This window comes from Zootoca vivipara, chromosome 2, assembly GCF_963506605.1.
Source record: "Zootoca vivipara chromosome 2, rZooViv1.1, whole genome shotgun sequence".
Taxonomy (NCBI): domain Eukaryota; kingdom Metazoa; phylum Chordata; class Lepidosauria; order Squamata; family Lacertidae; genus Zootoca; species Zootoca vivipara.
Genome location: NC_083277.1, coordinates 91565623 through 91592722, shown reverse-complemented (window position 1 = coordinate 91592722; position 27100 = coordinate 91565623). Strand labels below are relative to the sequence as shown.

The following is a 27100-nucleotide window of genomic DNA, read 5'->3' as shown; positions in this document are numbered from 1 at the left end:
CCAAAGCTTGCTAAGGCTTTGTTAAATGGTGCGAGTCAATAATAAATTGAAACAACCTAAGTAAGCATTGGAAACATTATAAAAGGAATGGGGGACTTTCACCACATACAGTGGGAATATCATTTCTCAAAAAATATTAAGAACTCAATAACAGGAATTACAATGATATCCCAACGGATCCGGAATTTTGTTTTTCATTGAATTATATGAAAAGTACAGTTAAAAAAAACCCAACAACAATAAATTTAGTCTCATACATGCTGAAAGCAGCAAGAATATTATAAGCTAGTACATAACGACTGCCAACAATAGAAGAATGGATTAATAGAACCTGGGCATTTGCCTTAATGGCAAAATTAACCTGATTTACAAGAAAAAAAGACAGTGGGAAGGTAATTTTAAGAAGTGGAATTCATTTACTGACTATTGTAGGAGAAACACAATACCTCCCTGTTCAGCAGGTGGTTTCACACTGTTTTGAGATGTAAGATCAGATTTATAGTAATGGCTTATTTTATGACATTTCTCATAGTTGTAGACTGAATAAATAAAATTGCTACCTTCTTTTAACAACTGGACTAATCAAAAGGGAATAAAGCAAAAAATATGTGGGGCAGCATGAGAGGAAGGGTGTGTAAGTCTGTATGTGTATGTGTGCACATATATTGATTGCATGGGTGGGCTGCATACATATACTGTATGCACCTTGCATTTTAAAGACATAAAAGCAGAAACAAAATGAATCCATGGGATAAAACATTGGGTCATTCATTTTCTTCCCTGCTGGTTTGAGCAAATAATTAGAGTTGTCTCTATTAATTGCCTCATCTATATGTTTTCTTCTACAATAAAGTGCAATTTTACAATTTTTGTATTTAAAAATGCCGTTTTATAATTTGCAGCTGCAATGCATACCTTTTTGTATGAAAAGGAATAGTTGGCTTTTAAAAATTACTAGTTAAGTCTTAGAAGGATCCTTCAAAGGATTAAGCAGTAATTTAGCCCAGGAGTTCTCTTTTTCTGTGCGAAAATAAGACACCAAGAATAGCCATCCACTTTCCATCCCAAAGTCCCCAATCTGCACATATGGGGTTTGGTTTCAAGATTGAATGGGACTGTATTCTAGTCACATAGGAAGGTTTGTGAATTCAACCAAGAAAATGCTTGGAGACAGAAAGAAAGCACACAGAGAGATATGCAAAAAGGGCCACTTTAAGAGCTCTCCTCATTAAGCACCCTATAGTAAAGCATCATAAAAATTGAAAGAAAAAGGTACTATTCTCTAACTAACAAAGAAATGTCAGAACAAGGTAAGTTCTTTAATGTGTGAATGATTTCTCACATATTAACATAAGAACACAATAAAGACCTCATGGCTTGCATCAGTAACACTTAGGCTAGGAGTAAGCATGGACCAATGGTACCAAACAGTATGGGAAACAGCCTTTCTAGAAAAATTAACCAATAAGTTGAAACTGACATGGGGACAAATAGAAGAAGACACCTTCACCTTCACGGTATGGCTCCCCTTTATCACATGCACAGCCCAAACAGACAATGACAAAAATCCACCAACAGCATACAAATCAATATGGCTAACCTGATCCAAAACACTCACCCACCCCACTCACCCACAAAACAAAGACCACCACAGCCAACCACAAATGAACAACCATACCCTAGGCCAACCCCAACATCTCTCATCACTAAAGGAACACAAGCGAACAGCAGAGAACCTACACAAGCGACGCTGACAAAAAAAACCCCACATATATTAAGCAAAATAGAAACATCGTCACCCCACCCCACCCCTCCCCCATCTACCTCTTTTCCCCTTTTCTTCCCAATGTCTCAACAAATGAAAATGATTTGCAAAAATGTTACGAGAGACATTGCACATATTTCTGTAAATCAAGAAAATCTTTAAATTTTTTATTTTTTTTAAAGTAACACTTAGGCTGCAATCCTATACCCGCTTACCTGTGAATAAGTCACGGTGAACTCAGTGAGACTTACTTCTGAATAAGCACATATGGGATTGCGCTGTTACCTACCCTTTCCCCACCTGTCAAGATAGCACCCGTCTCCCGAGAGGAAGTTACCAACATACCTTGCGCAGACTCATCTGCCTCTTATAGAAGTTGTTCCATTCCCTTTTCTGATGGTCCTCATTCGTTTCAGCCACACTCCCACCGTCTTCATCATATCTGAACAATAACCCGGAAACAATTGGAAACTGAACAGGAAGGTTACCCAGAATTACTTCAAACATTAAACTGGCATCAAGGAAATTCGATCTAGCAAATAAGAGTCATACCTCGGGTTACAGGCGCTTCAGGTTGCGCGTTTTTGGGTTGCGTACCACGCCGAACCCAGAGGTACCGGAATGGGTTACTTCCGGGTTTCGGCACTCGTGCATGCGCAGAAGTGCTAAATCGTGCTTTGCACATGCGCAGAAGCGACCCGCACATGCGCAGACGCGGTGCTGCGGGTTGTGAATGCTGCGGGTTGTCAATGTGCCTTCCGCACGGATCATGTTCGCAACCCGAGCGTCCACTGTACATCACAATATCCCAGAGGATTGTGGGCCCGAGTCCCAGTCAGATTTCATTCCAGGGCGAGACTGCCACATTTCCAGGTTTTCTCTCAAATAAATCAATCCATAACTGATCATTTCCTCATAACCGACACGGACTTCTATGTTCCTCTTGCCATGTGTCTTATCGGTTGAATTCAGAGAAGATTGAGTTGAACTCACTTGGACAATAGGGTCTTCCCAGCTCCCCACTACTGTCTCCTGTGCCCCCCAAAATTTGCTCCTGAAGGCCAGAAGACCCTCTCTGGTCTGGCATGAGAAGGGGCAGAAGAGCTACAATGGGACAGGGAAATCAGAGGAATTTGACAGGGCAGAAGTGTTTTTTCCACTCATGCAAACCCTCTCTAGACTGAAGCTGCTTCATTTATGAATTGTTAGCATCAGAAACGTATGTGTTAAATAATAAGTCACTTTTAAAGTTCTGAAGCTTTTAACTACTTAAAAGCGATCACTTTCCTTTAAAGACAACCCTGCATAAGAAGAATAAATTTACAGATGAGTTTATGCAAGATATGCAAGTCAAGTAGAGCAGAAAATTAAATTACAAAAGGTGAAATATATGGCTGCTTTATCTTTGTTTCATAAGAAGTACAGATGTTAAGCGCATGCAATGATCAGGGGATAACAAAAGATAAAAAAAATATAGTGCAAACTTTTTCATTTAACCGGGAAGTAAAAGAAAAACTGCAACTTAACATTTGGTTTTGATCTTTCTGCTGCATACCAGAACAAAACGCAGGTCATGAAACAGAACAAAGTCCAATCTAGCCAAAATTAAGCACTCTCAGATCTTCTTGTTCACAATGGGAAAGTGGTGCTGTACATACACTTAACTTTCCCATTGAAATCAGTGAATCGTTTGCTTACGGTCACTAGTCAAATTCTTCTGAAAACCCCCCCCGTCATGCTGCTGTGAGCACTTTCTGGAGGATACCGTAATCAGAGGCAACAGGGCAAGAGATGAATGTCCGGGGCACTTGGAAGCTAAAGAGGACAGTGACCTGCTTCTTACAGCATGGGCGATCTTTCTCTTTCTCTTCCCGGGGTGCCCCCATCCCTCCTTTAAGAGGGATTAGAAAGCACAACATTTAGCCAGAAGCTACTGCTCTCTGTTGTATCAATACAGAACAGGGAGGAACGGCTGAAAACACCAAGGTCTAATTTCACACTTTTCTGCTGTCCATGAGAAGCATGGACAAGCAGTCTCATGGACAATCTCCCTGACCATGCTGAGATGAGAGCCTGGCTTTGATAAGCGAGACAAGTCTGAGGCTTCCCCCGAACCTAGTGCTAAAGGACAGAATGGGTGAACCCTGCTTTCTTCCAGTCCTAATATTCAGCCAAAGCCTTGGATTTGTTTTGGCTCTGTGCTTGCCAGGAGAGGCACGAGTGATTTGGCTTGCTCTTCCATCAAGCCCATAGGAAGAGGAAGGCTCTGTCGTTGCACCTCCCCTCTCCCTGCTGCCAAACCTTCAGCCATCAACTGCATTCTGACCTTCTTCTCCAACTTCATTGCTGGAGAAAGAGGAGATTTCCTCCTGCCTCCGTTTGGAGACAAAACATGAGGTCAGATACAAGACCTTGCTGCTTGAGGGTGAGCCTGCAACAACAAATTGTTGGCTGGCCAGTAAGAACAACATTTGTTGACCCCTGGCTGCATCATGGCATAAAGGCATCTATGCCGCATTTTTAACCAGCATCTTCTTTTTAACCTATTTTCTGTCGGTTCTACTAAGCCCAGCTATCAACTCCCAGGCTCAGCTACACTTCAAGGAGTTATCTACTCCTCTGGCTGATTCGTGAAGTCACAGTGGCTGCTGAGGTCATGGCGCCTGGCTTAGTTTGTAAGCAGCAGGGAGGGGTTCGGGACTTCTCCGCCATAGGGGAGAAAAGTGGAGAAATCCTTATTATTGTCAACAGAACTCACTTCTGCTGGAGTCAGAAGCAAACCCATACCTGCTGAAGCCACCCATGCCTCTTCTGCCTCCTTCATACAGGTCTGGGTCGAAGGCATTCCAAGAGGAAGCAGAGGGTCCAATGCAGGTTCTATTCCAGCCGCTGCCGGTGTGTTCAAGTGCCTCTACGTGCTTTTTCACTGCTGCTGGATTCTTACAGTAATCACAGCACTTGTTGCACTGGGGGACGGCATCTCCAAAATAGTTGGCTATAGCGGCATGACGACAACTAAGAGGCAAAAACAGAATATTATTATTTTGAGGGAAAGGGGCAGCAAAGAGACTTTGCCTTAGATGGTTAAGCAAGCCTAGATAGGTGTCATAACGGTGGTCAAATGAAAAATAACTTCATAATCAAGGCACGCTGCCACAATGGGAATCATTCAGAAAGCAAAGTTTCTAGGTTACTGGAATTTGGTTTTTAATTTTAGAATATTTAAGCACATGGCTTCGTAACCACAAATGGTTTCTTGACGGTCTCTCCTACTCGCTTTTAAACAGAAGGTATGTTAGCAGTTATGACGCTCCAAAATACCAGCAACATTTAAAAGAACAACAAAGAAAACTTTGTTTCAGGGCTGGTTTATACTGCCCTCCACACAACCAGTTGCAAACATAGTCAAGGTACACACTCAAGCTGAAAAATATTGTGGTTCACACTTCACGATCTTCATGTGAGGGCAACAAACAAGTGGCTGAAAATGCATTGAACTCCTTGCAGTATGAAGCAGCTCTTGTGTTGCTTGGGCAATAGTATTCCTCTGGGGAAAGGCTGAGCCATGTTTGCCAAAAACAGACGCAAAATACCAGCTAATCGTCACTTTTCCCTTTCATGCTCACCTTTAGCTCACATTCTTCAAAGATGGCAAACTTTCCATGTGTACTGAAATATCCTGTTCCAGTGTGTTAATTTCCAGGCTCTACTAAATATCACAACAGCTACAGAGTTACCTACAGCAACCAGTTCTTGCATGAACAGGATGACTTGGTTGGATAAAATCCAAAATATTTAGGGCCCAGCTCCATCAAAACACTGCTTGAAAATGCTCCTTCTTGACACCACAGTTTCTAGCAGTGCCCATTTATGTACACCCTAAAGTTCATCTATAGCATAGTAATGACAGATCACTAATTTTTAAAAAAGCAATTTGCCAAGCTTTCCACTCTTGTTGGAATCTTCACTGTGGAATGAAAATGCACAATATTGATGGGAAAACATATTCACCAAGGTCCATTTGCATTCCCTTTTCATATCTGAAGGAAAAACTCCAAAGCTATAAATGACCCCATGTATATATGTTTTTGAATAGGCTATAACTAAATGGAGGTTCAAATGCTCCCAGCAGTTTAAAACTAACACCCCCCCCCCAATTTGAACACAAGCTTGGGTGGGGGGTGGGAGCAACACTGAATCCCAGTGAAGTTTAGAATTCCAGCAAAGCACTTTGGTGGTACAGTATTTAAAATCAGCATGTGAAATGTTTCCTACCACCCTGGCAAAGGGGCAGGGGGCGGGGAGGTGTCAAACATAACTTTCCTGGAACTGGCAGCTTTTGAGACACCACCAGACAAAATTAAGAACTCACTGTGCTAAAACAGGAAGGGATGGTACCCTGGCTCAGGTAGAGAGAGAACTGAGCCAGTGTCAGCCACTGCATGGAGAAACGAGAAAGATGCGACAAAGCTATCTTTATAACCCTTGCAAAATGGCACGGACTCACGCCGACTCTTGAGCCTAAAAGAAAGCCCTCTTTTCACAGCCTCTGAAAGGCTATCGTGTGTAATTCCCCCCCCTATACCCCTCCAAAATCTTGCTAACTCTATCCAGCTGGAAATGCCAAGAGTCTTTGGCAAGTCAATCCTTTGTTTTCCAGAACACGAGAAAGGCAAAACATAATTCCGTCATGCTAGGAGGATAATTTCTGTGTTTCAGTTAACAGGAACACGAACACACACAAATGAATACTCATTCTTCCATTCCCCCAACACTGCTTGCAGAAGAACAGCTCCTCCAAAAACCCATACTGTAGTGGCAAAAAACAAAACAAAACTACTGGCGAGTCAAAGGATATGTAATGTTTCTAACTGGTGTTGAGGGCGAAGGGTATATCTTAAGCTTACAGACTCCTTTATGAAAGGATCTCTGCCAGAGATGATAGGAAAATGTTGGTCTGCCAGAATTACTGTCTGGTCACTTGGCTAGATTGCACCATTGTTCTGACTTGGCATATGGGGAAATCCAGAGCTTTTTGCTTATGACATAAAGGGGAACAATCTCCCTCTAAAGTGGGATATTCATACAGAGACTTAAATAGAAGAAGACAGGGCAGGAGAGGGTAGACACTCTGCACCTGCAGAAAAATAGCAGAGGATTACCACCCCAAATATCCTTCATGGAGAATGAACATGCAGGTTTCCTTCATGACATCAAATATCACCTGCAGCAGAGACAAGCACATAGGGCTTAACCAACACAATCCCTTTGGAAGTGCTTACTCTGGGGAGAATGTCAGGATGTCATCCCCTGCCAAGAACTTTCAAGCAGCTGTCTCGGCTTCCATGGAGTCTTCCTGCCCCTGGTTCTTTCAGAGGCAAGCAAAGCTGTATGTAGCCTCTGGCATACTGGGCTGTATCCAACAAAGTCCTCCCTTAGCACAAGGAATTTCATCTGCACAACACAACTCTCTCTTCTCCCCCCCCCCCCAATCTGTTCTGGAGTTTCTTTCCCAAACCCCATGGAACAGATTTGGGGCGAGGAAGTCTTCTTGCACAGGCCAAAGTTCTTGCACTAACAGAACAACTTTGTTGGGTGCAACCCAATGTCTCTTAGCCTAGCTCCTCCTTCTCTAACCCTAACCTTCATTCAGCACAAATGTTTTTAGCTCAGTTGGTAAGAGTATGGTGCTGATAATGCCACGGTTGCATATTTGATCTCCGTCCGGGGCACTTGCATATTCCTGCATTGCAGAGGGTTGGACTAGATGATCCTCAGGGTGCCTTCCAACTCTTTGATATGATTCTATGATTATTTAATTAGGTGTTCCCAAAGGCCATCAGATACCCACTCCAGCTTAAAACAGCCTTTCAGGTGATAAGATATTACCTGTTTAAAGAAAAGCCAACAAACAGTCGCTGTCCACAAATTCAATTTAAGACCATTTAGAACACTGACTTTAATGTGAATTAGACGTATTGAAAAATCCAAAGTTATTTTGTCTTTTTGAAGAGACACACTAGGAAAAGCGTAGGAGTTCAAATGTTTCCACATATTTTATGTCCAAGAGGCGCTGCAAGTTCTCGTATTCCTTATCATTGGCTTCTTTACAGAATAGCTGTAGATTTTTTACTGGGAGCTAATAAAGAACTTAGTAGCCTGCAGAAAAGCAAATCACTTTAATATACAGGCAGATAAAGGGAAAGGAGCTCCCTCAACACTCACCCAGGCTGCATGGAAAGAGGTCTAATAAAAATAAGAGAAGAAACTTTATGCACAATCAAGAGTTACACAATGAACGTGTAACAAGTGTTGGTTTCAGGAGCTCTGCACTGGGGAGTTTGTGCTAACTGCAAGTCTCCGTCAGTGATCCTCCCCTCCTTGGTGCACATGTAATATGAAACTTCACATCTCCAGGACGACCAACAACAAAAAAAAGAGAGAGAGAGGGTGAAAGAGAAAGCGCAGGCACAGAGCAGCTGGCTGTCAGCAGCAGGGAAAAGAGGAGTTGAGGGAGGAAAGAGATAGGAAGCAGAGAGGGTGAAAAAATGTGGGGGGGGGGAGCTGACATGAAATGACAACAGAAAGAAAAACACGGAGGACAAAGGGACGGCTGGTTCTGCAACACTACTAGGGTAAGGCTGACTTTTACCTCTTCTCATGCTCACTTCAGCATCTTGGTAAGGGACAATTGGTTTGTTCAACTTAAGCCTGTGCCAAGATTTCATGGTAAACGTTGCAACGTGGGATGTCAGAGGAAAGTGTGTCAGGAGGACGTGTCGGGTGTGAGAACGTGAGACAGGGAGACAAAACGGTTTGTAAGCAGAGTTTTTGAAGTTGCACTGCATTAAGGAGAATGTCAATAGATTCGAGTTCTTTCATCTTCACTTGGATTCTGCTTCCCCTCTGAATCAGGCACAAACACAGTTAGAAACAACAACCTGAAAAGTAAAATTCTAGCAATTCTTTTTTTAACTTCTGCAAATATGATAGCCAGTTGCAGGATAAATTCCATACAATTTTTAAATGCATACAATCCTAGTTGGTTTGGAATGTGTTCGTGTGTTCACTTTAAACAAAATTCCAACAGCTAAATTGCAGATTAGCCATGGGGCGATTTAGGCTATCTTCCCAGGAACTGGCCATTGTCCCAACACTGGGCCTGGCATTTTCCGACTGTCAGCTACATCCTGAAGGAATTCTACGGAAGATGCCAAATTATGTGACATTCACTCAATTTTGTAGCACATTTCCCCAGACAGTTAAAGCCTTTCCTTGAGCAACAGAGCTCTACTGCTGCTGCTGCTGCTGCTGCACACAAATAAGAGTTTGTCTCAAGATTCTGGACTTTGTGCCAGTTAGGAACTATTCAACATTTGTATGCCGGCAATTGGCTCTCCAGCAGAGTTAGAAAGCAACAGCTGCAGAAATAAGGCTCAGGTTTTAATGGAGTATGTTATCAAAGAATTCTGTGTTGATCATATGTATTTGTATTTTTAACCAATTACTAGCAGTGTTGCAGTCAATGGTTTTGGTTCAGAGTACTATTTTAATAGAACATGACATTTTGCCAAGCACAGCATGCTCTAACCATTGGGAAACGCTGACCAGAGTAGAGCACTAAAGCGTTCTTTGAAATCGTTTTATTATAAGCAGAAATGGGCCACTTAATGGAGACAGAAAATAAGGAACAAACCAGGTGCCAACTCTGTGCCTTTTCTCTATGCTGATAACACTACCATCAAGAGCTTGTTTACCTGAACCTCTTCTAAAGCGAAATATATTAACACCAGTTATGCAGGACCGTCCTTATGCAAGAGGCTTAATGGAAACAAACCATATGTTTGCAAAACTAGGAAACCAGTGGGGGAGCTTTTTAATCTCTTTGAACATTCTGTAGCATACACTAAAGTCACCAAACTCCACCCAAGTAGATTCAAAAGAAGTCTCTGGCGTGAAGCTGCTGAGCTAGAATCCACACATTTTACACTGTGACATTTGGTCTGAGCAAGCCCTGGGAACGGATACCTTACTACAGAAAACAGTTGTCCCAACCCTGATTTTTTACTTTTTACGACTCACCTTGTTATACCTGTTCACCACCAGCAGCCTGTATTTGGGAGTGGGGCACACTCATACCAACTGGCTTCACTGAATGTAATAAAAATTATAAGAGAAGTGCTCTTACTTTCTTTGTTCAGGGATATTCACATAGACTTTATGGATACCTATTGGGCCTTAGCCCCTGTGTGCTTATACTACACAATGCTTTCATTACTCTTCAAAGACTCTTCATTGTTTTTGCTGCAACTAACTGTGACATATTACAAAGGCTCAACAAGGAGATCTTGCTAAGCAGCTTTAGGCAGGGATAGTGAGAAGATGAGAGAGTTCCTGTTCCAAAACAGAGGTTCCTGGTTGTTGTTCTTTTTATTTAAAAAAAAAACCAAATCATTTGTTAATGGGGAACATGAACCCAACCAATACCTTGTGCTACTCTGTCTCTAGCAAGTACACACTCACCTATTGAAGATTTACTCTCAGTTTACTTGCCCTACTGACCTCTTGTTGAGGAATGTCATATTTTTCCATGTGCCCAAAATTTAGGAAATGGGCATATGCACTATCTGTGTATAAAACGCCCCCAAATTTTTAACCTTATTATAAAGTTTTTTTAAAAAAAACCTAGTCTTTTACATGGAAAAGTATGGTATGTTGCAACAAAAAGTAATCCACAGCTATGGCAAAGGTCTAGATCAGGCATCCCCAAACTGCGGCCCTCCAGATGTTTTGGCCTACAACTCCCATGATCCCTAGCTAACAGGACCAGTGGTCAGGGATGATGGGAATTGTAGTCCAAAACATCTGGAGGGCCAAAGTTTGGGGAAGCCTGGTCTAGATCTATTAAATCTGAAGCCCACTTTTGAGAGGTGCTTTAAAGCAGTTTTCAAGTCTACCTACCTGTTTGTGTGTGTGTGTGTGCGTGTGTGCGCGCGCACGCACATATGCACACACCACCCATGAAAGAATACCAACCTAATAAGTGCTTCAACAGTGATAAAACCAAAAGCCTAAAGCCCAACATTAACCTCCAAAAGGTCAGCTGTAAAAAGGGTACTCCCTTTAGAGCAGGCATGTCTAAAATCCGTTTGGGGGGCCTAATCCGGCCCCTGTGGCAGTTGATTTCCTGGGGTAAAATCCTTAAAAAAAACCTCAACAACTTCAATCCTAAAAAAGGTCAACAAAGGTCGGCCCTTTGGTCAGCCCTCACAGCCCTTCACGTCATCAAATCTGGCCCTCTTTGAAAAAAGTTAGGACACCACTGCTTTGGAGGAAGCTCTACAAAGATAGGTGCCACAACCAAGAAATTCAGGAGGTGGGCAATGCACTTGCAAACACCAGAGAGAAAGCCAGTTTTATTGCTACCTATCAAGGCTTTCTACTACCAAAATATCTTTCCTCACTTGTTACCAAATAGAAAACTCAGGGATTCCCCCCCTTTTTTATTTGCAAATAAAGCCAATTCAGCCTAATTACTTCCATAATGGTTCTGCAGCCATTTTTGGATTGGTACCCCAGTAAACATTTTCAAACAAGTCTATTGTTTTTTGCCTGCAAACTCCCGGAAAGCCGAAACAGCCCTGAGCCAATTTCGCCTATAAAATAGATTTCTTTCTACCACTCCCCACTTCATGCAATGTGCCTTCATGGAAATCTGTAAATTTGCTTTGGATCTTGCTAACTTGTAAGAGCTTGCATATTCTGACAAACTGGTTGTATAAAGAAATTAGAATATTTATATGGAAGGCCACAATAATTGAACACACCACCCTTCTTCCTGGCAGAAACCTGAATTCCAAAGTTCCTGTTATAACACTTCTACCCCTTTTTTGAGAGAACGGCTGCTTCTGTTATTTGATGATGGAAGAAAAAGTTAAATAAAAAGGAAAAAAAAGCAAGCAGAAGAGTACAGGAGAAAAACAGACCAATGTTTTCTGGAAAAAGAAAAAAAATGCTGTAGCGTTTGGCAGGAGTCTTATGCTGCAGCTATGGGGAAACATGCAATTTGAAACACATGTCTAGGAATAAGAAGTCAGAGCCCTGGTTTGTGTTACCAGCTGTCATACGCTAAAGAGGCCTCTCAGTCTCCATAAAGTACAACTGCTCAAGAGCATTTGCCAGAGACTCTACATTGCATACAGTGAATTTGTGTACTAGCCACTCTTACATTAGGAAACACAGACTGTGTGATATTCTGGAGAAACTGTAACACACAGCTCCAAGTCAAAATTTTGTTTTTAACTTGGTTCTATTTGTTTCCCCACACAGTTCTGGTGGATTTTTGTGCTATTTGCAAACCACTTATTGGCAGGCAAATTCAATTAAAAGGCCTGTTTCAACCTATTTGTTTGTCCTTGCATTTCCGGCTCAATTTTGCTGGCCACCACCAGTTTTTCTATTGGGGGGAAAAGTGGGAAATAATAAATAAAGTAAATACTAACTTGCTCAGACAAATTCAGTAAGTAGGTGAGGTGGTACAGATCGTATTAGAAAAGGCAGGTCACGTGGCAACCTGTCATGTGACAAAGACACATGGGAGGAGAGGCAGCAAGGCAGGCTGTAACTGTCAAATCCCAACTGCCATAAGTGTAACTGTCAACTGCCATTCTAGGCTTGAGACTTTTTGTCCAGTTACTGTAACCTGACAGTCTCTGTGTTTCTGTAACTGAGTATGTTTCTGAAACGATATTTTATGAAGAACAATGTTTTAATAAAGCTTTTGTTATTTAAACAAAAAACTCTGCTAAAATAATTACCGCTGCGAGTCACAACCACTGTGTCTTTATGCAAGTTGTTAAAAAGCATATCCAGTGTGCACAGAGGCTTTGATAAAGAACGTTTTGTATTGCACCCTGAAAATGCTGTTGGAGGCCCCATGGAGGCACATTTGGAAGAGCATGCAGCTAATGAGACAATCTGCACATGAATGCAACTGGAAAAAATTTCCTCCAAAAACTGACTATATAAACACAGTACCAAAACATATTGCTTCCCCAAGCATCATGTAAAAATTCCTTTGTTTCTGTTAGGCCTCTGTAAGACCTAAATATTAATCATTTTTATTGTAAATAAAGTTGGAATAAACTGGTGGTTTAGAGGAAGGAACAACTTTCTTTGGGGAAAATAAATTACTGGAATTATCCAACTTGGATCACTCCATGATCATCGTTTGAGAGGTTTGTTTCTCTGCAATGATTAATGCTAATTCCTTTCAACAGAGTCCCATTTCACAGGACACACACATGCCAGGTCACAAAACCAAAGACAAACCTTCAAAGAGATATACAGAGTACACTAGCTTTAATGACTTGCAACAGTCAATGCTTGCAGAGCAAACATCTGCTTAATTTGAAGGTAAACCATGGCTCTCTGTCATGTGGATGAGGTTTGAAAGCCAAATAACCAACTATTTTCTCAAAGTACAGAGAAATGATAGACTGGTGTTCCAATTCTAAATCTGGAAGCTCTATTATGGTTTACAGATGGATGTTCTACATGTCCCATCAAAAGGTGTAGTTAAAAGTGCAATAAGAAGCGCTTTACAGATCTCCTATATCACAAATGCCTTTGGTCACCATTCTTTACATTTTATGGATTGGGGATCTTCTCCACAGCCTCATGGGTAAACTGTGGATATTTATATCCAGTTCACTTCAGGCCAGGATCAACATTTTGTCCAGTGAATCATACTGGCTGTGGTATTTTAACAGACACTGTGAACAGTGACTGAATATTAGTTGGTAGTCTTGGTACATCCGTCTGACGATAGAAAAAGTGTTCAGCAACATAATATTCTCATTAGTGTGTTTCCAACATACTTGTTTGCCTGCAAGAAAGTTTGGTCTTGCACAGAACAGTCAAACCAACAATTACTTCCAGTATTCAACTTCCACTAAGAGACAGACGCAAGTACTTGCACATATCAATTTAGTCTCATTTGTCAAGCCTGAAAGCACTAAGTAAGTGGCCATGTTTGTCTGTTGCAGCAAAAACAAGAGAATCCTGTAGCACCAGGCACCTTAAAGACTAAAAGCATATATATTGTGACATATGTTCTCAAAGACCAGAGTGTACTTTGTGAGATGAAATGATCTAATCATCTGATGAAATGGACTCTGGTCCACAAAAGCTTTGCCATAATAAATTTGTTAGTATTTAATGTGTCTGGTGCCACAAACTGAATTTATTTGGCATGTAACTAGTCTGCTTTGCTCACTCCTTACCGTAGGCTTACCAAAAAAGCAAACTATCTACTCAACTAGCCATTGATTTCCTATGGGCCTGAAAATAATGATAATCAGATGTCACACAAAAAATGGTTGATTGTGAAGGGAATTAGCCAAGTCTTCCTGCCTCCCCAAGGGTACAGCTGTGAGATTAGATGTTCACTTCAGATTTCAATTAACCAGAGTTTAGCATGTTGTCTGAACTCTAACCTCTGGTTCACTTTGTCAAAGCAAGCCAGTTTCATAAACCACAGTTTGAACTTTGCTTGTTTCCAACAAACCATAGTTAACCACAGTTTATCAGGTTCAGACACAATAAGTGGATGCTAACTGTAATCTGAAGCAAAAGCTTCCAAGTTCCTTCTTGCAGCTGTGCCAGAGGAAGCAAGAGTGTGTGAGACCACTGGGAGGTTAGGATTGTTCCTGTCTTCATGATAACTCATATATTCTTATTAAGTTGGAAAACAGTTACTGAATATCTCGGACACGTAATTGAAAATTCAGTGACTGGATCTCAAAACTACTTCAGGCAGGACTGTGTGGAAATGGAGGCAGAGCAGCTATGAGCCTGACTATTAATGGGCACAAACTCAGCCCATCCAAAGCAGTTCAACAGCTGTCAAGTGCCAGTGGTCTCCTGCCACAGAACATATCTCCTGGGTAAAGTGATAAGAATTTCCTTCTGCGGAGCTTTTTCCTTAGAGGAAGGTGTCTGCTATGCAGTCAGGACTCAGAAAGAAGCCTTTATTTAGCCATCTGCAATTCATCACCAGCTGACAGAGCTGCATACAGGAAAGGCAGGTATGCATCCACAGCTATACCTAAATGCTGACACGGCTCTGAACTGTAACAAGCTTTCACAAGAGCTCAAGTGTTATAGCAGGGATGGGAAACATATGGCCCTCCAGATGTTGTTGGATCCCAACTCCTATCAGCTCCAGCTAGCAAATGCAAGGATGATGAGAGCTGTTGTCCAGCAATATCTGAAGGCCCATGGGTACCCATCCTTGTGCTATAGGATTTGGGTGGGGAGGAGATTATTCAGAGGAACAGCTTGGGCAAGACCATTCGGAACAAGGAAATGGCAGAAGCTAAACTGGAGAACTCAAATGATCAACAGGCATTCTCTTAAGTCAAGGGGAATATATGGCCCCCTGCTGAAAAAGTCTGCTGACCCCTGTGTTAGACCTTTTAGAACAGATGACAAAGCAGCCGGCGTCCAAGCAGCTCTAGAACAAAAGCAAAAGTGGAATAGAACTGAGAATATGGAATGCTACAGCTTTATGCACTTCATGTGGAACCCAGGCCTTGCAACGGTCACTTTCTTCTGAAGGTGAAAGGAGTAGAGACGTAAACCGTTTCTTCTTCCATGGAAGATCAAGAAAAACTTTGCTATAAACTTTGATAATTATTATGGACAAAATAGTTATGGACAAGTCTGTGCAGAAGGCTTACTTATTTACTTTCTCTCTCTCTCTCTCTCTCTCTCTCTCTCTCTCTCTCTCTCACACACACACACACACACACACACTCTTGTAGTGTTTAGCTACTTTAATATAGCAAGAGAGATACAGAATTGCATCCGGCATCTTGCTTAGCCAAAAGAGAAAGTGTACAGAGTACAGTGAAAAACATCATGTGAGCATAGGGAGATAAGGACATCCTTTCTCCTGGGAACAAACCAAATAACTACATTAGCCCGGCTCAAGCTCGCCAGTGCATAGGAATCCTAACAGAAAGATGGAATATACATATTTTTAAAAAATACCTGACATGGACAAATATTTCTGTGGGGGAAGTAATTATTCAGGAAGAGCAAGATTATTGCTGTAACCTCTGAAATGATGAGAGTCAGAATTAGGTAAATCAATTTCTGATGTACATTCTGTTTGGATGTGTCTAATAAGCCTCCTTCTGAACTGCTGTGCACATGACTAGAAAATCAAGGGCAGAGCCCTGCTAAACTTGTTCTGCTGGTGATCTCAATTTAGTTAGCACCACAAAACAGGCAGTTCCTTCTTGGTGTTCAGTTTCTGAAAGTTAACAGTAGAAACTCTGACAAATTATCTCTTTTGTTCTCCCCCCCCCGCCGCCCTGTCCCCCAGTGTTACAAAACGTGGGTTAACCCAAGCAGGATGTCTTTCAAGGAATTTCAGAATGAACTCTATGCTCTTGGTAGCAAGCTATGGCTCAAGCTCACGGAACTACCCAAGGCTGAACCTTTGGAGATTGTGTTCTTCTTCATCATCATCTTATTCATTGGTAAGTATGGATCATGCTTGCAACTTTCTGGGCTCATCAGATGGGTCTATTTTGTCATTCAGGAGCTATGAATAATGTATTCTTCTTTTGAGCTTTTCTTGGTTTCTGATTCCGAAGCAATTGTGATGTTCAGGACAGGCTTTAAGTAAACGTTTGTAAGAATTCAGTGCAGATCTATGCTGCTAAGTTTCACCATGCAATATAAATGCTGTTTATGTATATGAATATTTGTGTGGCAAATTCAGGACTGGCAGCCATCCCCTAGGTTCTATAGCACTTAAAGTTTCAATCTGAACTTTATCATCTGAATGGCATGGGAGCCAACATTTACAGAAAAAGTTAACTCTGGGTCAAATGGTAGTGTTGCTTTGGGCTCCCGTACTACAAGATTACGCAGGAGGTAGCTACAATTTAGAGCTAGCAGCGGAATCTCCCAGCATAAAGAGAACGAGGGCCAATTCACACGTAACTTCTCATCACTTGCATTCTCAGATGAAAGTGTGCACATCCATTGCAAAGCAGTATATCCAAAGCAGTATGAAAGCTCCGTCTGTGATAGATGTTCAAATATGAAACAGTCATCAAGTGATTAACATACATGTGTCCAAAGATACACCAGGTGGCATGGAGCAGTTCCTGAAACAAGTGACAGGGTAATTAACAACCATAGATACCGAAGAATGTTGGTAGATATAAAAGCAACTGTATGTTTTCTTCTGTTGAATTCCAAAAGAAGAAAAGCCTGCTTGTGTACTGCAACAAATCCTCCCCCTGTTGGAATTGGGAAAAAGCCAGATGAGCCTAACCTTCTTTCAGCTTTAACTCTGGGCTAGCCTGAACTAAAGCTTTTTGACTAAACATGTTGAAGATTATTTCCTTTGCCCTTCACCTGCTGGTACTCCAGTTCTTTACATTAGAAATCAGCTGTACCTTTAAGAACAGCTATTACTACGACTCATATTCCGTTTGATTTGCAAAGGGGTTTACAATCATTGTGCCGCTCACACCATCCTTTGAGAACTGTCAATATTATTTCTGTCTCGCTGATGTGCTAAACAGTGGCTTGTACAAGGCTCACAACAAGTTCATGAGAGAGGTGTATGATTTGAATCCAGAGATTCCCAGTTCCAGCGCTCAGTGCCACTCTAGTGTAGGCATGATGTAAAAGAAACAGGGAACACAACCACACACTTTGTGCTCTTTCACCATATAGACAAAAGCCATTAATAGTAATAGTCATTGTACAGCAGAGTGGGTTAATGTTCCTAAGTTTGGAAGCCATGCAAAATCCTTCTCCAACCCATTACAAGAATTTCCTTTCCCAGTCTCCACTATAGCCCAAGTGTTGTTTATGTCCTTTATCCATTCCACTTTCCAGGCCCCAGAGAATCAGCTGCTGCTTCCTTTCACTCCCTCCCCCTGCCTGTATTTTTTAGGAACCCATTACCTTGACAGTGATCATGACTGCCTACTCTCCACTCCAAGCCTGGGTGCGGCTGGGAGAGCAGGAAAGTGCAGATTACTCTTTTTTTGGTAGGTGCCAAAAGCAAAACAATTAAAAACAGTGAGCATAGTTTGGGCATGCTTTTTCTAGAGCTCTTGTTGTTAGCAACTCTTGTGCTCTCTAGTAATTCCAGAGGACACAAGACAAATGTAAAAGCCACAAATGTCCCTTTCTGGTGAGTCTATTCATTGTATTAGCAGGTTGGGTTGTTCTGGCTAGCAAATACAGAAGCTAATATTCTCTCTCTCTCTCTCTCTCTCTCTCTCTGCTTTTCAGTCACGGTACTTTCAATGATGATCATAGCTTGCAGTGTTTGCTGTGCCGGCTGCTGTAATGAAGCACCTGTTCACAAGGCTAGGAGGATCCAAGTTCGGCCAGCAGACTGTGTATAAGAATGCATTAAGAAAAGGGTGTGGAGGTACTGAGGAATGTGTGCAGACTGCTGCCAGCTGGCACCACAATACTCTTCTACAAGATAGTAGATGAGAGCACTAAGGAAGAGCAGTGAGAAGGAAACCTCGTCCTGCCCAGGGTTTTATGCCATGGTCACTGTGGGGCACAGATGAAGTGATGGAGTTCAGTATTTCTCTCTATGCCCCTTTGCAGACTGTTTACTATCAAGACAAATATAACTGCATCACGGCTAGCCAGTGAGATAATCCAAAAAAGTGTGCAAAAATGTGATAAGCAAGTTAGCAGGGCTAAGACTGTTTATACGTCTCTAGCTGGAGGAGTTCCAGGAAGACGTTGAATACAAGCAGTTTCCACTGAACTTTGAGCCACGTGCAATGGCTCAGCAGAACAAACGACAACATGAGCAGTGTTTCCTCCTCGCTGTCCAACTGTCTGCAGCCAAGAATACAAGCACAACAATACAAACAATTTTACCATACTAAAGAACTGCTTTGCAACATGGAAACAAGAAAGACTTTTTGAATGAGAAAGAAAACACCCAAATGTGTAATATATATTTTGAAAGAGGAAAACATTCACTTTAAGGTAGGCAAGCAAAACGACATAGTATTGTGGGGGCTCGGCATCCTTTTGTTTTCATCCTTTCACAGAAGATGGCTCGTTGTCTGTTTGCTCTCTTTGGCAGTTTCCTTTTGTCCTGAATGGATGACTTGATCAGACATCACATGCTCTTGTATTCTTGGCACAACAATGAACCAAAAACAAACCCCTGTGTTGCAATAAAAACCAATCACAACACACAGGGGTTAGTTTTTGGTTCGTTGTTGTGCCAAGAATACAAGATGTCTGATCAAGGTAATGCAACATTCAGTTGGCATATGAGTTCAGAGACTGTGAAGAAGAGCATCAGTAACAACTCCCCCCCCCCAAATTCCTCACTGCCTCCATCAAGGAAGGAAAACTGCCAAAGAGAGCAAACAGACAAGGAGCAATAATCTGTAAAAGGATGAAAACAAAAGGATGCTGAGCCCCCACAACACTATGTCGTTTTTGCTTGCCTGCCTTAAAGTGAATATTTTCCTCTTTCAAAATATATATTACACATTTGGGTGTTTTCTTTCATTCAAAAAGCCTGCCTTGTTTCCATGTTACAAAGCAGTTCTTTAGTATGGTGAAAGGGGAACAACATATTGTTTATATGCTTGGGGTTTATAGTAAAATGCATTCTCTTAAATATATGTGATATGAATAGTTTATATTTATAGTTTATAATACATCTTATTTAAGGCAGTTGTGCTGGGAGATCTTACAAAAAGAGGGACAAGGATAAACCCTCCACTTTTAGAGTATTACTTTAGAGTTATTTGTGGAAAGAACATAATAAAAAAGGTTAAATTCTTCTATCCATTCATTAGTCTCTGTAGCTTAAAGTGTGCTTGTACGCAGAGCTAATAAGATACAGCGAGGGCTGGTTTATTTCAGGAAATGTGTGCAGCAGCTGGGCAAGCTAAAGCACAGCCAAGAATGAACTGAAAGGAAACCCATTTCCACAAAGGCAGACCTTGTGGACATTTGGTTTACACTCTAATGAACTTCAAAAGAGTTACATGTGTACAAGGCAAAAGGAATGGAACCAACCACGTGCAAAAGGGGGAGGATTATTGCCACAATGCAATGAACTACACAGGTGTCATTCCTAAAAGATATAAATGTCATCTATAGCAAAGCCCCTACATTTAGGAGATGCACTTATTCAAAAGATCAGATTAGCCCAAGTCGTCAAGACCATGACCATGCACCACCAGAAGCGAACAAAGAATTATGTGAAGGATCTGACAGGTTTCTGCAAGTCTTACAGTGTACTCTTATTCACAACTACTCATTAAGTTCAATAGGAGCTACCCACAGGTAAACAAGTATGAGATTACAGCATAAATAATGCATACCTTCATTTTTGAAAGGGGAAACATTTAATCATTACAAACCTGCACAGCTGTATAAAAGTCACAGTGATTATTAAGCGAGGGACGGTGAAGCTCACAGCGACAAATTAAGCAGAAAGTAGTGGCCGTGTATTATTTAACCATTACTGTATCTAATGTGTGCAGCCTGAAGTGCAATGGCTATATAGGTTCCAAGAGTAGCAAGGGGGAACTGAAGCAGGTCTCTTGCCATTATATTTCAAAAAGAAGAAGCAATAGTGAAGTAAGGGCCCACAGCAAAATGGCAGAGCATTTGCTTTGCACCTAGAAAGTCCCTGGATCAATCTTCAGGTAGGGCTAGGGCTGATTCCTGCCTGAAACCATGGAGAGCTGCTGCCAGTCAGTGTAGACAACACTGAACTAGATGGATCAATGGTCCAACTCAGTAGAAGGCAATTAATTCCCTATGTTGCTCCTGCCAATCTTTTGTGACAGATCTACCTGCTTCCACACAATTGCTGGATCAAGCTCAGTTGTTTCTTTTTTCAACTTATCAGCTGATGCAACTGAGAATTAGACAATTTGTGTGTTTCTACCCTTTCCCACCAAGATAAAGGCCACTTGCCAGATTCTGATTCCTGGGAAGTCTTGCATAAATGTACCTCCCTCGGCTTTTGCAAGACTGAAGATTCTTGACCAACATTTTAGACTTCATTGCATATACGTTTCTGCAGTTGAAACCGCAGACGGAACACTAGCTGAAGTCAGAAAGGCAATACAGTACAGTACTAGCAACTAAAAAGCCAGAAAGCAAGACAATTTTTAGATCTGTGAAGTTTACATTTAGTTTCAGCTAAATTGTAAACCATAGGTGTTAAAGATCTGTTCCTGTCTCTTTGGGTGATGAAGCTTAAGGGCTTACATGTTATGCTAAAAATGCAAAAGGAAAGGAAAGGCAAAAGACAATGAAAAGGTTGATAAAAAAAGGAAAGGAAAGGAAAGATAGGAATTATTTCTTAGCTTTTTTTAAAATGTGAGAACACAGAACAGTATATGTTTCAGCACAGTTTCCCTTGTCTGTTACATTAGTAAAGAGTGTTAAGACCAGGAAAAACGTTTGTAGATTCAAATACAAATCAATGTGAGAGTGTGATTACTCCCAACATAAAAAAAATTCCTTCAGTAGCACCTTAAAGACCAACTAAGTTTTTATTTTGGTATGAGCTTTCGTGTGCATGCACACTTCTTCAGATACTCCCAACATGCAACTCTATGGGCCTATTTGTATGTCCTTTGCAGGTTCTGCTAATGTGACTGACATGGTTACTTCCCATTCACAACACAGACAATCTCATACATGCCTACTGATACTATGTTATAGGTTCCACATGCTTGTCTGGAATAAGTTAAAATATATTGGATGTTCTGGTTCAACGGCTTAACAGGTGGCATTTTTATACTATAATATCTAAGCCAGGACTGCACAACATTGGACCTACCAAGCTGAATGAAGTCCACCAGCCCTGTAGGCGCAGCCAGCAAGGTGCTCACCTCCTAACACATTCTTGCAGTCCCATGAAGGCTGCAAAACCAGATTTAACAAGCCCCAGCTAAGGTCACTAGTTTTGCAGCCCTGTTTTAACCAACAAACAACTTGTTCCTAAAGACTAACTGCTTTCCCATAGATGCACACAGAAAGTCATTTTGTTTGTTTTGATTTTTTAAATGACAGGCTGCAATTAAAAGTCATCGACATATTAATTCCACGTGTGCTCTGTTTCAGGAGGCACTTCCTTGTGGGGAGGGGCCAGGTTGGGAAAGCAGAACCAGCAATCATGCCGGCACAAAGTAAGATTGACTTCAAACACAGCTGCTTCTTTAAAGTAGCAATCCAATACAGTGATATAATCATACTTTGCTTTCTACGATTCAGCATTTTTGTGTCCTAAATCTGTACAGATTCATTCAAGTTATTAGGGTAAAACTTGATAGAACATGGGAGATCAGAAATAGCAAACATCAAAAACAATTCACATGACTTACAATTACAAAAAAATAAAAATGCAATCATGGAAACGGGGTGGGACCTTTGTAACACACAGCAGGTGGGATTCAACATAGCACTAAGTGAAGAATGCATGCACGAAACAAGTTCCACCTGCGGGACAAGAGTTTCCTGGCTTTCCTCCCTCCACGAGCCCCCTAAAATGTTCTGGGGGTTCCCGCCAGTTAGGCTCCTGCCCAGCAAATGTAGTTAAGTAATGTATAGTCAAAGACCAGAAAGAAGAAACAGTTTTAGCCTGCATATGCTCCCATGTGCCTTCTCCAACTAAGCAAATATTACTGAGCTTTGGAGGTGGATCAATCCATAATAGTACAACATGGATAAAATGAAGCCTGATTGTATAATTTAGGCTTTCAGATAAGCCTCACCCTCCCCTGGCTGTGTTAATAATTTGCTAAAGTACAAACAGATATTAGACATTACACACTTTCTCTTTGCACAATTAAGGAGGTCTTCCCAGCCGACAGGTTCTAAAAAGGCAACTACATACAGCTTCAGGTGAGCAGAGAGTTCTTCTCTATTCATACTTTTCAAAAAAATTACTAGAATCATCTGTAGTGGTCTGTTCTCTCTGAACAGACTGCCATGATTATTAAATTATTCTTGTGCCACAATTACTTTAGTCATTTTATGGGAAATGGGTTATTATATGGGTCCTCCAGATTACAGATGAAATTTGTACAAAGTCCATTGCTGTTTCTACTTTTATTAATCTTGCTAAAGCAAACTTTTTTTATTCCAACAAGGAAGCATTATCCAAATATTTTTGCTGTTGGTGCAGACAACTGACAACTGAAGCGTGCTTGAGAGATTCAAACTGAGCATGGCTTTGTGTGGGAGAAATGTTACATTCCCCCTTAATCCCGCCTTGTTTCATGCAGCATGTAGGCAAAAAAAGAGAAAACAACAAAAACCCGGAAAGCAATGATACGAATGCAGCGAAATTTAGCTGATGTTTCATTCTTTCTGCTCTCCAATTACTCCAATCTTTCTGCACAGCAGCAAATGTGAAGCGAGGGAATAATCCACATGGCCTTTTCAATGAGAACAGAACGTAGCAGGGGAATTAAAAGTACAAGCTGCTTCCAAAGAGATGTCAGGCTGCATTTAGATGTCACAACAATAGGCCTGTAAGTACTCCAATCTGAAAGGTGATTGGATAGATCAGTCCTCTACAATTCTAAGAGGCTTTTAAGTGGGCGAGATATTTTTTTCAGCCACAGTTGCTTTGGGACTTTCTATTGGAATCTTCTAAGAACAAACAAACAAACAACCGTAACATATGAAGCATTTGACACTTTGCAGGATGCAAGTCTTTTTGAATGGATGTATGTCATCAACTGAAATGATAATAGAGGCATAGGCAAACTTGGCCCTCCATATGTTTGGGGACTACAACTCCCATCATCCCTACTAACAGAACCAGTGGTCAGGGATGGTGGGAATTGTAGTCTCAAAACATCTGGAGGGCTGAGTTTGCCTATGCCTGTGCTAATATGTGAAATTTCATGGTGAGCTCCAAAAAGAAAGGAACTGTATAGAAATTTTCAAGAAACCTAAGGGCAATTCTGTTTAGCACCACCATTTGGTCACAATAAATTAACAATAATGACAGCTGGGGGGGGGGGAGTCCATCCAGTCTGCCTTCAGTAGAAACCATTTCTGGATGCGATAGGGTAAAAGTGCAGGAACTCTAAGGAGGAGTGGAGTGCTGCTTCCTGTTGATTCTATCCTCTATTAATTTCTTTACTTCATTTCAACATTTATTCTAGCGGCTGCTACATTATACAGTCGGGTACCAAGTTCTGCAGATCTGTTTACAGATAACAAGTCTGAACATACTTAATGTGGAATTCAAGCCCTGTATTCACTTCTATTTCCGGTGACTTAAGACTCACATTTTGAAAACGTTATTTGAGCAGACACCTAGATTTCTCATCATACACATCCATATTAAAGTAAACCCCCATCCTCTTAAATGGAATGGCACTTTAGCTAGAATAATAATAATAATTTATTATTTGTACCCTGCCCATCTGGCTGGGTTTCCCCAGCCACTCTGGGCGGCTTCCAACAAAAACTTTAAAATACATTAAAATGTCACACATTAAAAACCTCCCTGAACAGGGCTGCCTTCAGATGACTTCTAAATGTCAGGTAGTTATTTATCTCTTTGACATCTGATAGGAGAGCTTTCCACAGGGTGGGAATCAAAGAATTGCAGGACGGAACCTGAGGGTCATCTAGTCCAACCCTATGTCAGTGCCTTTTCTGTTTCAGCATCTTTTTATGTACAGAATGCAATGGAAGCTGAGGACTCCCAGTAACGGCACCCAGCTGTTAACAGCAGCAGAATCAGCAGGAACAGCTGCAAATGCAGCAAGGTGCAGATGAGCAAACAATTGAAAATAACCTTGCAGAAAGCATTATAATTCTATATATATTTATGGTCACTAATTCCTGTATCTGTGAATTGATGTAAAAGTCAATTATGTTTCTACAAGGTAAAGGATAGAAGGGTGTGTTTCTGTATCTCTCAGAAAACAATAGCAGCAATATACAACAAGTTGAAACTTGAATCTCTCCATGCCAGGCAAAGGTATTTTTCTTTCCCTAGACACCTTAACCTCTAGTAAGCATATTCAAATATAGGCGAGCCCTTAATAAAACCCACCAACCCTGACTCATGGAAATTAGGCCAAAGGCGGCCCCTGAAGCCTTTTAAAAAGAGAAGCTAAGGGAACCAGGCACCTCTGCTCGCAATGGAAGTTGACACGGTCCTAGTGATGCTGGTCCTATTCCAGTGGTCTATGTACTAAATGCACATATTGTTTTAATTCTCCAGGGCCTGGCAACGATGTCCACTTCAATACAAACTGCTTCTCAAGGCATTCTAAAACATCTGAAAACTCGGATTCTGTCAGATGACTGGGCTCTTGGGGGACTGGTAGTAATAGCTTCATTCGTCATGGTTATCATTGCACTCCTGTTGTTTGCTGCCATCTTTGGCTGCTGCTCAACTCCAAGGAATAAATCAGGCCCCATATAAAACAGCAAGAGCAGCTTTGTCTGCGGAATTTGAAGAATGCTGAAGTGGGACCAAGAAGGGGGAAGTATAGTTGCTTCTTGACACCCCTGTTTCACATGTACAAGTGAACATTCTACAGCGGAAATTTGGCACTGTTCAAAGGCACACGGCCAGATTCCACACGAGGCCTGACACCAACTGAAATCAGCATTAAAGAAGCATGTGCCTGAGCAGGTCTGATTCACAACTAACTACTTCTAGCAAAGGAAGTGACAAAAAAAATGTTTAAGAAATAGCTGGCATGTAAGAATTTGAAAATTCAAAGAATGTTCAGTTTTCCTTGAAATTATACATTTGTCTTTCTTCTTTTGCAACCAGTATAAGCATAGATAACCTAATCAATAGTTAAACTAAATGAGACTAAATGAGCTGTATTTTTAAAATGCATCCACATGAATCCCTTCCCCTAATTCTTATTTTATTTCCATAATCTTCCAAAGGCAGCTGGCTGATAGAGCTGAGCCAAAGGGTGGAGGAATAATGCCCATTTCATTAAAATCTTCAATATAATTGATGATCCTCTTTCTTTTAGAGATGTTTCAGGCTTTCAGAAGGGTTGAAAAATCACTTTGCTTGTTAGTAATTCTTGAATGGAAAGGATGACCAGTATAGAACACATTGCTCTCTCTAAATGAGATTCATCTGTCACTAGAGAGTTTAGCACCTAGCCCACCCAGGCATAGGCAAACTTGGCCCTCCAGATGTTTTGGGACTACAACTCCCATCATCCCTAGCTAACAGGACCAGTGGTCAGGGATGATGGGAATTGTAGTCCCAAAACATCTGGAGGGCCGAGTTTGCCTATGCCTGACTTAGCCGAATCTGATTGGCTACTTAGCATTGTACTATCAGCACATGAACCCTAAACAGCTAGAATATGTCAAGGTTGGGAGGAGTGACCTTGCAGCAACAGTAGAAAGGGAAAACAGTAGCTATTATCATCCAACACTCTCATATGAATTCAGGCAGCCACCACCAAAAACTCTAAGAACTGAACTCAAGGACTGTATTATAAACAACTTGATATAAATAGTTTAGGGATATTTTGTTTCAACGAACACACAATTATTTCAAAATTTTAGACCAGGGACGTCCAAATTCTCATACCACGTGAGCCACAAGAGTACTCTGGCACGGAACCCACGGGCCGCACCCTGCCTTGTCGCACAGGGTGGGGTGGGGTGGGAGGCCAAATTTTGACACCCCGCCAACCCTTGCACTGTCTTCCCAAAGCCCAGCACCTCACTTACCTAGCTTTGGGAAAGCAGCGTGAGGGCCTGGGGGGGGGCATCAAATGTTGTTGAGTGCCGCCAGGTGCTTCAACACCCTGTTTTAGACCATGCATAAGTAAAAAAAAGGTAACCTTACTTTAGAAATGCCTGACCAATTTGTCTTCAAAATTACTGAATACATATTCTATGCTGGGAGAGCTCAGTTGGTAGAGCATCAGACTCTTAATCTCAGAGCCATGGGCTTGAACCCCCCCCCCTAAATTCACATTATGAGATTCAGACTATGGAACCAAGAGATAACAGTTATACAGGATAAGAAAATCAAAATAAGGAACTCTGGCCTTCTACCTGTTCCCTTATTCTATTTTAATAGCAAGTTACACAACAGCAGTCTGCATCATAAGAAAGCTATCAAGCATTTTTATTTGCTCCTACCATATGGCCATACCTTTAGTAGGGCATCTGTGTTAGATTATGGGCCTAGAGTTAGCTAAATATATATCACGCTTTTTCTCTCCAAAAATAAGCCACCGACAGCTTCAGCATAGCATTTTGTTTCAA

At 41.4% G+C, this 27100-nt stretch overlaps 1 protein-coding gene and 1 non-coding gene across 8 annotated transcripts in view; one reads left to right on the top strand and one right to left on the bottom strand.

Moving 5' to 3' along the window:
* Positions 1–27100, bottom strand: part of RECQL5 (RecQ like helicase 5) — a 52850-nt gene that overhangs the window by 15869 nt on the left and 9881 nt on the right. For all 6 annotated transcript variants that reach the window (XR_004691902.2, XM_060271843.1, XM_035104477.2 and 3 more), the window contains 2 exons: positions 4553–4780; positions 2111–2207 (listed from right to left, as the gene is read on the bottom strand). Coding sequence is in view for 5 of the 6 variants with exons in the window: in XM_060271843.1 (XP_060127826.1) it covers positions 2111–2207; positions 4553–4780 (325 nt within the window). In the remaining variant the exon portion in view is untranslated. The remainder of the gene's footprint in view (positions 1–2110; positions 2208–4552; positions 4781–27100) is intronic.
* Positions 16177–26036, top strand: LOC118079837 (uncharacterized). Of its 2 annotated transcripts, XR_009557193.1 has the most exons (4): positions 16177–16314; positions 16807–16967; positions 18095–22717; positions 25065–26036. It is a non-coding gene; the product is annotated as an uncharacterized LOC118079837 (transcript). The 2 variants fall into 2 exon arrangements; XR_009557192.1 differs by having other exon boundaries at positions 16180–16967.